Genomic DNA, 14009 nt, shown 5'->3' on the forward strand with positions numbered 1-14009 from the left:
ACTCAGTGACAGAACACTAAAATACAGAGCCTTTATAGTCTTGTCCCAGAGATGTACCTCCCTGGATAAAATAATGTCTTAATGGTTGATTCCAAAAAACTGAGGTGGATGCAGTTGTAACTTCTGCTAACTTCTTCAAACGCTTGAAGCTGCTGATCACTCCCAAAGGTTTGCGGGGTGAAGGGCAAATGCCTGTCAGAGGGGGAGTAAAAGATATAAATAAGAGGATAAATGGCCTCAGGCAAATAAACTTCAACAAACCTGTTCTATTCTTTTGTGTTTGTTATCAAAAGCCCACATTCACCTGCAGTCTAAAGAGGCTGGAGGAATTCACTGAATTACTCATCTCTGCAACCTTTGTATCATTGCCCTGGCAATGTTGTTGCTTTTAAGATTTAGAATACTGCCTGAGACACAATCAGAAATTCCTCTGGGAATCACGGACTGGATCCGAATTGTTGTTTCAAATCAAACCACCTGTCTCCAAGCTTGTTAACTCCTTTTGTGGATGCTGGCATGGTTTTTTCTGATAATTTTGAAGTCAAGACTTTAGTAGACTCCCTGATGCATTTTTCCAGCTCTGTTTCGACACTGCGTTCAGAAAATAAAACAGTGTTAATCCCAAAAACCTATGTAAGCTTGCTTCTTTAAGCGGAGAAAGGTGTTAAAGAATCAACAAGGGAATCAACGATGACTCAGACTTATAAGCAGGTCTGATAATGGCATTGGCATCAATACCAGCTTGACCTTTTAAAACTGGAACAACAGTCTTGATGAGACTAACCCTTACACATAAAAACACATAAACAGAAACCTTGCTGTTAGTCAGCATTTCAGTGCTGAACATTACCAGCAAAATGCTATCATTTAAGTTGCTTTTCTTGGAAGTTGCTGGAAAATGAGAGACAGATGGGAACAATTATGGTAGAGCGGATAGTTAGATAGATACCTAATACTAAAAAATACATTATTTGTGCTTCATATTACCAACACCACACCCACTTCCCTCTAGACCCCCTACTCAATTCACCCCACCCCACACCACCTCACCCTGGTCTCCCACCCCTCCTGCAGCCTTCCAGACAGAGTCTCACTCTCTGCAGGGCGAACAGCAGGGCCGGCAGTGCAATATTAGCACTGGGATACAAATCTACCTGGGAATTTAGATTCCTCATCCTCCGGGACCTTTTGCCTTCGTGCGGACACCCTGGGTCTTGTAGGTAAGACACCGGAGAAGTGAAAATGTGCGATAGCGTCGACAAAACCCATTAAAACCTTTCTCACACATGCCTTGAATGTTTGTGGATTATCTGGTATTGATGGCCACTGAGTTGTCAGATAGTTTGTGATCCTCTAAGAACAAGCAGACAGTTCCAGTTAAATTCGCTGATGTCCTGTGGTCAGCAGATTCTGGCTACAAGAGGGAGTCCCATCTGAGGCCTTATGAGCCCTCTGTGGCTGGATGAATTAATGAGTATCAGCCAGCAGCAGATGCTCAGCAGTATACTGCAGACTGGACTGTTTGCTATGGTAAAAGACAGCAACTGTTTAAGACAGCCTTTAAATTAATACTGTTGTGTGCATGAATTAGCAGTTGTGTTACTGTTTACACCCTTTTTCACTTTAAGTCTTGAAAAATCAGTTAAACCATGTCAGATCATGAAAGCCAGCTGGTGGACAGCTTATTCCATCTCCTCTCCTAAACTTCTTACCTAACACTGTAGTCCCTGAGGAATCTGGCCTTCTCCGGTGGAGTTTTTAGTTCACGAGGATGTATGTGTGCATTTGGGAATGTGCTGACTGATAGCCTTCCTCCCCAGCTGTCCCTTCGAGATTTATCTGGAGCTAAAACAGGCTGCTCGTTGGGGACAGGAGCGTGTCTTCACTTAGAGAGGCAGTAACAGGACCCAGGGCTTCACTCTCAGCTCCTGTAGTTGCATCAACGCAGCAGTTTGCCTCCATCTTGCATTTCCCAGAGAACATCCAAAAACACCTGTAATCTCCAGTTTTTAATCCACCAGCCACTGACTCACATTAATCACAAGAGTAGAGCTATTTGAGTGCAAATCTGTGTGTGAGTGTGCTTTTGTTGATGTGTCTGAGTGTGTGTGTGTGCTGAATTTCTATGTATGTTTTATGTCGATGACAGTCCCACTCACCAGAGTGCTATAGAACATGGGCTCATAAAAATAGCTCACACAGGACTGAATCCCCGGCTAGGAAACGAGCTTCAATTACAGCAGATGAAAAGCAATTACATTAACTGTCTCCCTGTAGACAGGCCCTCCTGCTTTTTCTTTTAGTAAGACTCACCTCCAGCTTCGCTTAATTGCTTTCGACCTGAGAAATTGACAACGATATACTGCCAGGCTCGATCTGAGTGGTTAGTCAAGACAGGCATGAGCTTCCACCTTTGCTTAGTGTCCATAAGGGAATGCAGGAGATACACTTTATGTTTAAAGAGCACCTTATTTAATTAGGGAGCCCAGTAAGATTCTGTTGGGGCTGATATACAACTTAAGTTTGCATCTTCTTCTTAAACATTTTACACTTTTGCTGTTTTACATTTCGTTGCCAGCCACTATCTTGTTGCTAATCCTATCATGATGTAATCCAAACTTTGGGCAGTAATTCTTAATATTCATTTAAACCTCTCTTAAAGTATAAAATGAGTCATGACAATTTATTCCTAGGATACAAAGTCTAACACAGAACATAAAAGCAATTATGCCAATGTCAATAATAATGGTAGTTATTAATTCGCCTTTTTGGTGTTTTTTCAAAAGTCATAGTCAAAGTCAAAGTCATATTTATTTATATAGCACATTTAAAACAACAACTGTCGACCAAGGTGCTGTACATTTAAGATAATCAAAAGAGACAAAAACAAAGGAAGACATGATTAAATTAAAGAAAAAGAAGCATAAAAGCAAAGAAATAAAAGTATAAAATGAGTGAAGTCATGGAACCAGTGATGTTGGTGTGTATTTATTGGTCCATATAGTGGTTTATTATAGAAATATTATAAGTATTTTGACCTCCTGGGGTGGTTTAACAGGCTGTAAACTGTGTATAAACTGTCTTTGCCTTTCAAAACAAGAATGGATTAAGTGACTGAATTAAGTTAAAATATCAAAAGGATGAGTCTGATTTCAAGCTGACCCTTGTATCCACCCCAAATGTTTACCTTGGACAGCTAACTATCTTCCACCTCTGCTACATACAAAAGCAGTACTTGTATGGATTGATGTTGAGCTCTCCTTTTAGCTCTATTTTGGTCTCCACCAGCCCCTGAGTGAAATGTGGAAATATGTTAGACAAGAAGCATACAATCTGTTCGTTACAAATTTTTAGGAGAAAGCAACGGTTTGCCTTGGCCAGACTGATTAAAGGAGTAATGAGACTCAACCAAATTGTAAAACTGCTGTGAGTGAAAAGATTCTCGAATGTGGAACCAGAAGTTGGTGATAATTTGTCCACTTTTCTAATACATGTGAGAACCTGCATGTTACACATATGCCATATAATTTAATTTAAAATCTGCATTAGTACAGTAAACAAAAAAAAAAGAAAAAAGAAATATATCATAACTTTAATATATTGTTGTTTCTGTTCATGTTTAAGAACCCGACTTTGCAAGAAGTGGTTTGATAGGAAGTCCTTAAGGATCGACTGTTTTTAAACAGTTGATGCTGACTATTAGATCAGGGAGAAATATTTACCATCAGTATCTCTTTTAGACTGTGCCATGTACTTTTCTCTCTGTGTATAAAAAAGTGGTGGAAGGGTAGACCTGTGATTAATGTTTCAAACATATTTTGTCTGTTCTGTATTTTAGCCATGTCCCTTACAACTCCTGCTCCTTCTAACAAGGGAAACAAGGCCAACAGAATCATCACTGACCTGTCCAACATCAGCCAGAATGGTAAACACACACACACACACACATGCATGCACGCACACATACAGCACAATGGCAAAATATTCAGATGCAGCGTATAAACATGAAACACTCTGCTAGTCATTCCAGCTCCTCAAACACTACTTTATTTCCCAAATGATGTGATTATCCCATCTAGTAAATGTCAAATCTTTAGTGCCTGTCTGCTATCAGCCCACTCTACTCATATAAACTGAACTCTGTGGGTGTAAATCATTGCATTCGGTTGTATGATACCACAATTAAATAAGGACCCGCGCTCATGCACACTTGTTCCAAGCAGTAACACAATATCTAACATGCACGCAGCAATTCCTGAAGGGATGTGGGTCATTATCAGATGGCAGAGCAACCACAAATCTGTCACCATTATGGGCAACACAAAATATCAGAGGGCGACTCTGCTCTCAATATGTTTGTCTGAGGATGTGTGTAAGCTCCAACAGCTAAAAACTTTATAATGTGTGTGCATTTCTTTGTTTTGTTACATTGGCTGCTTAAGTAATGAGATTTTACTTTCTGTAAGAAAGACACTTTAAAAATAGAAAGTTTAATATGTTCATTATGCCAGATCCACCAGTCCATCTGTTCAAAGTTATGCTGTGCATGTTAAAATTATTCAAAGTCAATAAACATTATTTATAATTTTAGTGGTGATTCCAAAGTTTCCAAAAACACCAGAAGCATAAAAATAAAGGCAGGAAATGCCTTATTATATTCAAAAGGAAGAGTATAGTTGCAATATTTATTTAGTTTAGTTCACCTTCTCGGCAGATAGGATGTTTTTTGTAATCTCCATTGATAGAGTAGTATACTGTTGATCGTGTGATCTTCATTTCAAAGCTACACTTTAACTCGCTGTGATGTTAAAATGCTGCACCTCTGCTTCAGATTCACAATCCAAAGACATCCAGGATAACTGGTGACTCTGCACTGCTTTTACTCGTGGTCTAAATGATTGTCTGTATCTGTGTGTCAGCGTCGTGATTGACTGGCAGCTTGTCCATTGTGTACCTCGCCTCTAACCTAATGTCAGTTTGGATCGATTCCAATCTCGTACAAACCTCCAAAGGATAAGCGGGCATAGTTTGTTCTCACAGGGGGACAGCTGGCTGGCTCTGTGGTAACAAAGATAGTTACAGCTCATGGAGAGCTTGTTGACTAACCGTGTATCAAGAAGTTGAGTCCTTGTGAATCTGGAGATTCTCTCACTCCTCTAACACCTCTTGGATGTTGGTATTACCCACTGGTTTATTTGTCTACCATTTTAACAAATCATCTTTCTTTGAGAACTGTCTGCTGTATTGTATGTGATACAAGTTCACCCACTGGTGATCGGTCCCTTGAGGTTGCTGGCTGTCACTAGGTGAAATCAGTCACAAAGAAGATGCTGCTACAAAAAATCTCCTTGCTGTGGTTGCTAGCAGATTGTCATGTAGTTTGCATGCAAAGCACTCACTAACTACTAGGTGAACGATAGTGAAACCTGAATAACTGTGATGCATGGTTGCAGCAAACAAGTTTCAAGAGGTGACAAATGGTCTCCTCTCCCGGTTTCACAACTGTTCAGAGAGTAGCCAATATGTTTTTCTGGGCAAGTTGGCAACTTTTGTGCACACTAATATCTGCCAGTGATCAAAGCAATCACAAGGAGGTTTACCAACTTCTTGGGAAATTCTTCCTTGGCAACTAGTGATCGCCTGGGGGTCACTGACCAGTCCCTAGGTCTGTATAAATGGGCATTTAGCAACTGGTTTCCCAGGGACTACCATCACCCTCCAGCGACATCACTCGACGAACTGGCTGAGGAATGCAAATTTTACACTCTCCAAAAATGATGGACAACTCAATGTCATTTGGTTAACATTCATGTGTCTGCAAAACCTCATTCATCAGCTGCGTAGTGACTCACGTGTCAGCCAAAAGGGGCCTGGCCTCGAATCATGCATAACATAAACCAACACAATTTACCCAAATAGTTATTAACTTGGGCCAAATTAGCTCTAGAGAGAAAAAAATGTTAACATGGCAATATATGGCAATTTAAACAGTATAAAAGATGGATGTAGCCACTATGACCCCACATGTTAGCATTTTGGCCACGGCTGTGTTGTTTTTTAAAGCTAGACACTTAAAAAAATTAGCTAAATTATTAGCTAATGCTAGTTAGCTTAGTTGGGAATCAAACAGATAGTTGCTAATTGACGCTAAGTAGTGGAAAATTAAACTGCTAGAATTTCACCCACCAAAAGCTGAAGCAGAAACATATTAAAGTATACAGGAGGTTAGAATATTATATATATATATAGAGAGAGAGAAGAAAAAATATTTCTCCTTTGGCACATCTTCATTGTCTGTTCCTATTCCAGCTCGGACTGTTATTTTAGAAAGTTTTTTACCCGTTTCTTTATATGAGCTGGTAAAATTAGTAGACTCATTGGAACCATTCTCCAAATCTCTTAATCTCTATTTTAGCTGCGTCTTTGTTTTATTTTAAGGATGCTGTCATCCACCCATTTAAAAAACAGAAGAAAACACACCGATGGTGTGTCACAGATGGCTGTTTTGGGGCCTTTATAATTTATGTTATACCTGCACTGTTTTCAGTTCATTTTTAGCACGTTTAAGGACATTTCTTATTATTGCTATTTAGATGGTATCAAGCTGTTTGCCTCTTTATGGCCCCACCATGTTTCTTGGCTACCGATCTTACATAGATGCTGAATTAAAAGTTGGATGGCCGGTAATTTTCTCCAGCTTAATGAAGAGAGGAACCATGGGGTAACTTTTCACTTGAGTTGAGTTCTGCTATGTTGCTCTGAATTGGAAATTGTTATTCATGTTTTTTATTTTGTTACGTCTGGAACATTGTAATTCACCATTCACCTCCCTGGAATGCCTGCAGATTTCTCACTCAGTCTTCTTAGTTACTCTCATGTCACACATCGCTAATGCTAATTCAGTTACACTAGATCCCCAATGAACTTCAGAGTTCACTTTCAGATTCTGGTTTTGACATTTAGAGCTCTGCATGGATCACATCCTCATCAGAGGCCTGAGGACAAGTGATCAGGGCCTGCTGGCTGTGCATCATACAAGGCTGAAAACTAAAGGTGACAGAGCTTTTGCAACTGTGACTCTGGAACTCTCTCCCCCTGAGCCCGAGATGTGTGGACTTGGTGGTCTCTTAAAAAGCAGCTAAAACGGATCTTTTTAGAATTGCTTCTAGGTAAACTTTCCTATTACTATTTTAACGTTTTTGTTGTGAAGCACTCTGTGATACCTATCTTTAAAGCTGCTACATGAATACAAATTTTACTTGCTTACTTTAAGCCACTTTCATGTTGACTTCATCTTTCGGAGTTGGAGGTTGGTGTAACCCAAACTAACAGCATTCCCAAAAGCCTCTCTGCAGGCTTTTAAACCTACAACCTTTAAAGCTATTTCAAAAATGTTAAAATTACACGTATCTGTTGCATAATACAGTATTACTTAAAAAAAAAGACACAGCCACAAAATATTATTTGCTAAACTCTGGATATGAACTCTGCAATCTGCTCTGTCTGGGCACATGCTTGTATGTGTCATTTAACAATCTGTTGACTTCTTTCCCCATTTGTGTCCCTTGCTGTTTTCTCTATCAGTCCTTCTGCTGTCACATCTGCAGCCACATCTGTATCTTTCCACCAGTTTGTTTTCAGTTGGTCGCTTATTCATTCAAGGGCTTATCCTGCTTATCCCTTATTTTGCTCTGGTTAATTCCACTGGATCTGTCCATCATCCCTGCTGCTGTGTCATTCTGACTGTTTGTGTCATATCTCTGTCAGTCTCTATGTTGTCCATCTGTCCACCCCCTGCCTCGATCAGTCTTTCCAATTTTCTTCCAGTCAGCAACAGCCAGCTCCAGTTTCACATTCTTCTGAATTAACACTCTAATCAATATCCCCATGGGAGAGTTCGCTCTGCTCAGCAGTCTCAGTTATTCTCTCTCTCCCTCGTGCACGCATGCACACACACACACACACACACACACACACACACACACACACACACACACACACACACACACACACACACACACACACACACACACACACACAGTCTACACACCTACTTGCCCAAGTCTGATTTACGAGGTACTGCTAACAGCTCTCTGCAGCATTGCAATGCCAACTCCCTGCTTTATAGATGTGCTTGTGTTTGTGTGTGTGTATGTGAGTGAGAATGTGCATTGGTTTATGGCTCAACTCCAGGTGTTATGAGTGATATCAGAGTGTATGTAGTGGATGAGAAGAGTGTTTAATGAGGAGCTCTGTGGAGCAGTAAAATCTATCAGATCTCTCCATCACAGAGAGAGGAGAAGCAAGAGGGAGGCAGTGTGTTATAAGGATTTCCCTCCATAAACAGTTCTACCACAAAAGCTGCAGTGAAATCCCCCAGTGCACTTTTCTTCCATATTGCTACGGCCTCTTAGCCCCTAGAACTCCCACAGTTTCACATGAACACATCCTTTAACACCACACAGCAGGTTTCTACTCCAATTTATCACTATAACAATGATCTGGAAGCCTGACAATAAAAACCTACACTTTTGAGACTTGTGCTGTACATCCTTCATTCAATATCAGGCACTTAAATGGACTTTTTAATTTCCCAAATGGGTTTAAGTGAGAATAACTGTACCGCTGACATGGGTGTACAAACCTCTGAATCCACAATGTTAATGACTAAAAATTGTGTAAGGCGAAAAATCATAGCTCGGTTTATTTTATTCAAATGGGAAAATGAAGAAAATGTTAATAAAACTGAATTAAATAAAAAAATCTCTGGAAATATGCTTATTCACTGCCAAATATTTGACCAAACGACCACTTTTTAAATATGAGGGCGTCAGGAGGTGGTTAGCTTAGCTTAGGATAGACTTTTTGGACATTCTTACACTCATTCTGGCAGAAGCAGACTCTTCCCTCTCATTTGCAGCATTTCTGCAAAGTTGAGCAAGTCATCTCTTCTCTGTTGGCACGCAGACATGTTCATTTAATCCAGCCATTCCCACCCTTGGCTCATTTTGAACAATTTTATCTTTCCCACACGATAGCTACCACTTTTGACAAGATATAGGATACTTTTCAGAATAAAAAATAATATGAATTAAGAATAATGTGGATAAAAATGTAAATGTTTATTTATAACTTCCCTGCAACAAAAGAATAAATATATGTATGAACATAACCACCAAGATATCACACATCACTTTTTGAAGCCTTGTGTTGTTTTGACTTTGTGAAATTAACACTTGGAGCTTGATTTGAGCATTTTGCCCACCCCGAGTTCAATCTTTGAAAAAACAAAAGCATATTATTGGTAAGGGATGGATGTGACAGAGAAACCGCCTACAAACATGTACCGACATGTCAATCTTAAAGTAGCAAAGTCTTGAGCTAAGCTTTGTTGGATTTCACTTCCACTGAGCCAGTTGTTGAAATTACTGAAAAATCAGTGACAACAGGTCTATTGGATGGTGAAACATTGTCAGTTTGTATGGAGGAGTTCAGGAGAGAAATGCTATATCTGTCTGTGAAACAAGGTGAAGGCTTCATCATGGTTGGTGCTGGATTCAGGCCAGTGAAGAATTTGTCAAAATAGATGAAGTCATAAAGGTAGAAAAGTAAAGTCAAATTTGGATCCACATTGCAAAACCATCTGGAAAATGCCAGCGATCCCAAACACACTGCCAATAGAGCAAAACCATACCAGGACAGAAAAACACACAGTGGAAGACTATCAGTCATGGACTGGCCTCTCCAGAGCCTGCACCGCAACATTATTTACTCACCCAACCATTGCAACACTATTAAATCCATTTGAGCTGAAATATTGACATTTCGATGAGTCTTTGCTTTCAGCATTGCCATAATTTCATTGATTATCACTGGTTGCTTTACACTTACAACATTGTATTACACGTAATTTTCTCATGTAATGTATTATAAATTTCTTTGTAGTTAATTTATTGCACATATTTAACAAATAAATAAGAAACTATCACCACTATTCCATAACAAATACAATTAATTTGAATGACTTGTCACTGACATTCACCTTGAAGCACTGCAGCACTGTATTTTTATAATATATGTGTGAGTTAGGGTAACGGTATCTTCTCTCTGCACACTGTCAGACGATGAGACAGACCCTGAGGCCTCTGAGTTCGATCTGGGTACCAAGATCAAGGCACCCAAAGATGTGATGCTCGAAGAGCTCTCCCTCCTCACGAACAAGGGGTCCAAGATGTTCAAGATGAGGCAGCAGAGAGTCGAGAAGTTCATTGTGACCAACGAGAACATGGTGACTGTGTATATGAGGCGCTAAGTGTTTGTGTTGTCTATATATGTTTGTGATCTGATAAGATTATATCCTCTGTATTTTTAAATATATTTCAGCAGAACCTTCAGAACCTGATTATGTCCCCTCCCCCTGTGCCTCCAAAGCCTGAGATGCCAAAGGAAGAAAGTATGATCACAGAAATTCTCTTTTCACTATTTGTGATGCCTTCCTTCTGTTAAAAGTATGCATGTCATATCTGTGGTGCTCACCTCTTTCCTCCCCGTTCCTGTATGTCCCAGTAGTGAAGGAGACTGTGGATGAGGAGGTGGAGAAGCAGAAGAAGAGGAAGGACTATGTACGCACCTACATATCCCCATGGGAACGGGCCATGAAGGACAATGAGGAGCTGAAGGCCACGATGAAGCCTTGCATGCCTGGACCCATCCAGATACACCCAGACCTACATCAGTACAAGAGCTTCAACAGGTACTGTATTACTGAATGACTATTCAAGTATATAATGACAACAACACCCAGTGCTTTATCCCCTTAATCATGAAGCAGTGAATAGTTTCCTACTTCCCATCTGTTTCCATGGCTTTACTCACCACAGACACAGCCTTTACTTGCTGTATAACATTCCTGATATTTCAAAATGTACTTTAACACTTACCACTGAGCAACATTTGGTCCCCGATGTCATTATCTTAATCTTATTTGAACCGTGGATCTCAGTACATTGTAATACAGTTAATAATTCTTGCACAGCTGTGTCCTCTGTGATTAGTAATGGACCTGATTATGCAATCAATCTCAGATGTATAATAAGAAAACAGGCCCCTGGAAACAAATATGTAAAAGTCCCTCATACATGGGAGAACTGATGAGAATGGATCCTATGTCTTTGTGTCTTGTGAAACTTTTAAATCTCTGTTTGGTCATTGAGAGGCTTCTTGAAATTAGTTTAAAACTCTTTGAGGTGTTGTTTTGTCACTATTTGATGTTGATGTTAGTTTGAGACTCTTTGAGGTTGTTTTCAGACTAAGGTTGTTCTGAGACTCTTTGAAGTTACTTTGAGACTCATTGAGGTTGTTCTCCAACTCCTTGAGGTTAGTTTTGGACTTTGGCTATTTTGGATCTTGTTACATGCCAGCAGGCTTGGCTTGATTTTCTCATTTTACTTGAGTGTGAATGACTTCTCCCTTTTAGTATTTAGTATCTCTATGTATATTTGTCCTCTATCTATGCCTGTATGTTGGTGCAGACATAGATAGGGATAGTTGTCCTTTTGCCAATCGGCCCACATTTCAACAGATTTGAGCCAAATGTTGCAGAGTTGAAGATAGAGTGAACTTTAGCTTAGCTGTCATCGATTCTCCCATGCAGGAGGCCTTTTTACATATTTGTGTCCAGGAGCCTGTTGTGTTGTAATACAATCAAGGTTTATTGCTTATTCAGACCCATTAGTAATGGCAAAGGATACAGCTGCTCTTATGGTGCTTCGAAAGAATTATAAACAGTATTGCAATGGACTGAGATCCAGGGTTCAAATAAGATTAGGATAATGACATCTGGGGCAAAATGTTTGCTCACAGTTAAGTAGAAAAGTACATTTCTAAATGTTAAAGATGCTGTTTAGTAGGTAAAATCTACATCTCTGCTGAGTTTGATAAAACCAGTAAATTTCAATGAGGTGCTGACACGGCTCTGCATTGAAGTAAGAGAGGTTTTATTAGCAGTTGTGCTGATGTCTTTGTCATAGTTTAGTTGACTGTGTGGCAGAGGTACACTCTGACATGAGGATCCTCACCTTACCACTCTCTAAGCTAGTAATTCTTTCATTCAGTCAGCAAAATATGTTGTGTGGAATGAGTATGTCAACCTTAAAAGAAAATGGGGTTTTTTTGGGGGTTTTTTTGCATTTTGTGTTTGAAAGTTATTAATTTGGAAGTTACTTTACTGTACTGCTTAACACCAAAAATACTTGTCATCCTTTTTCTCAGGATGGCACTGCCATACGGCGGTTATGACAAGGCATCCAAGTTGCTGACCTTTGAGCTTCCAGAGCTCAATGTTGCCACCGAGGAGCCTGAACCTCTGCCCACACTGCAGCCTGACATTCGCTCGCGCCCCTCGTTCAACCGCACGCCCATCGGCTGGGTCTGCAGTGAAGACAATTCACACATCCACACAGATCTCGAGATCCCCTTTGACGGAGAGACAGATGACCTGTGATGAGCTTTTAAATTTGCAGCACCTAATAACTCATAAGTCCAGTGAGAACTCCCAACATGTACTTTAATTGTAAAAAAAAATAAACAAACATAAATTATTAAAATTGATGTGATGGAACAGGACAAATTATCTCCCCTGCTCTACTGTGTGCTGTCTTAGCTTTTAGCCTTTAGCCTTTACATCTTCACCTATGAATGTCTGTGACTTTGCATATTATGAGATACTGTGAGACCTAAAACAGACAAACACTCTGCACTCTTAGAACAATTTATACAATAAACTTCCCCTTTAGAGAATGTCTGCTGGCTTCTCATTCCATATGTGAAAGTAACAAATTAATAGAAAAGGAAGAAAGCAACTCAAGGTTGAAAACTTTTACACTAACTCTTAATGACCTAACATGATATTGTCATGAACTGAAAGTTCGCCTAAGAAGTGGACCCAAATGCAGACACCAAGAAGCAGAGGAAACTATTTACAAGAGTGTTTATTTGATAGCTGAGATTGTGAGACAGATTAGAAATGGCTACGGGGAAGTGGCAATTGGAAATGAGAAGGGCGGCCCTAGGAAACTGGATCACAGAGGAGGTTATGTCAAGAGACAGAGAGGCAAAAGGGATCCTTTCGCCTCGTCCTAATAGACGGAGAGGGAGTTATTGTAGGCTCTGGGGGGGGGGGGGTCCAAAACGTGGAGACAGTTTCCTCTAAACATAGGGGAGCTGCCTCGTTACCTCCATGGAGAGCATAACGAACTAGAGGCAGGTTGCACAGGTTTAAGTAGCTCTCCCGCTGATTGCTTGCAGAAGAGGCCCAGGTGAGGTACAGGAAGCTCCACCCCAAAGGGATGGACAGGAGACCAACGGCCACGGGTGGAAAAACCCCAGACACTCCCACAGACTATGACATATATAAAATTTTTTTTCAAACTAACCCATCTAATAGTGATTAAAGTTTGTGGTATAGAAAACTACTACATGAGAAAGAATATTCATGCTCAAAACAAACAAGTTATAAATAACAAGATCCCCTGTTAAAACTATTTGAGACTATTCTTTATCCACAATGATCCATCAAAAAGTGAGGTGAGTATATTTACAGTTAACACAAAGTGTCTTCTCAAAACAAAAAATACCAATTTTAAATTATGTATTACATTAATTGGCAAAAAATGTTCCTGAATAAAGTATGTAAGTAAACCACTGTGCAGTTCATTTTTGAGAAGGGGTAAGTGGAGTATAGAAGGAATGTAATGACAGCCATTCCAGTAATTACAAAGTAAACATTGTAAAGACTTTATGACAAGGACATTGTCCTTGGATAGACCAATCAGGCAGTGAATAATACTTTTAGCTTTTGGATCATTTTATACAGGGAGGCCTTTCTGTACAGAGTTGGCATGTTATTTCCGTGCCTGCATGGGTTCTGTCTCGGTGCTCCGGCTTCCTCCCACAGTCCAGAAACATGTTAAGTTAATTGTTGATTCTAAACTTCCTGTAGATGAGAATTT

At 39.9% G+C, this 14009-nt stretch overlaps 1 protein-coding gene across 4 annotated transcripts; it reads left to right on the top strand.

Annotated features, from left to right (window-relative positions):
* The first annotated feature begins 1010 nt into the window (after positions 1-1010).
* Positions 1011-12798, top strand: myoz1b (myozenin 1b). Of its 4 annotated transcripts, none has more exons than XM_026178370.2 (6): positions 1011-1220; positions 3839-3925; positions 10122-10288; positions 10384-10453; positions 10567-10753; positions 12271-12798. In XM_026178370.2, exons 2-6 carry the CDS (start codon positions 3841-3843, stop codon positions 12500-12502), a joined length of 741 nt encoding a protein of 246 aa, XP_026034155.1. In that variant the 5' UTR covers positions 1011-1220; positions 3839-3840; the 3' UTR covers positions 12503-12798. The 4 variants fall into 4 exon arrangements, with proteins under 4 accessions (XP_026034155.1, XP_026034156.1, XP_026034157.1 ...); XM_026178371.2 differs by having other exon boundaries at positions 1034-1220; positions 10570-10753; XM_026178372.2 differs by having other exon boundaries at positions 1034-1220; positions 10387-10453.
* Positions 12799-14009: the final 1211 nt, after the last annotated feature.

This window comes from Astatotilapia calliptera, chromosome 8 (genome assembly GCF_964374335.1).
Source record: "Astatotilapia calliptera chromosome 8, fAstCal68.1, whole genome shotgun sequence".
NCBI lineage: Eukaryota > Metazoa > Chordata > Actinopteri > Cichliformes > Cichlidae > Astatotilapia > Astatotilapia calliptera.

What these genes read in the sequence shown, in the direction of transcription:
- myoz1b (XM_026178370.2), top strand. Translation starts at nt 3,841, where the DNA reads ATGTCCCTTACAACTCCTGCTCCTTCTAACAAGGGAAACAAGGCCAAC. An exon ending in TTGTGACCAACGAGAACATG is followed by an intron (nt 10,289 to 10,383) that starts GTGACTGTGTAT and finishes AATATATTTCAG; the next exon opens with CAGAACCTTCAGAACCTGAT. An exon ending in TGAGATGCCAAAGGAAGAAA is followed by an intron (nt 10,454 to 10,566) that starts GTATGATCACAG and finishes TGTATGTCCCAG; the next exon opens with TAGTGAAGGAGACTGTGGAT.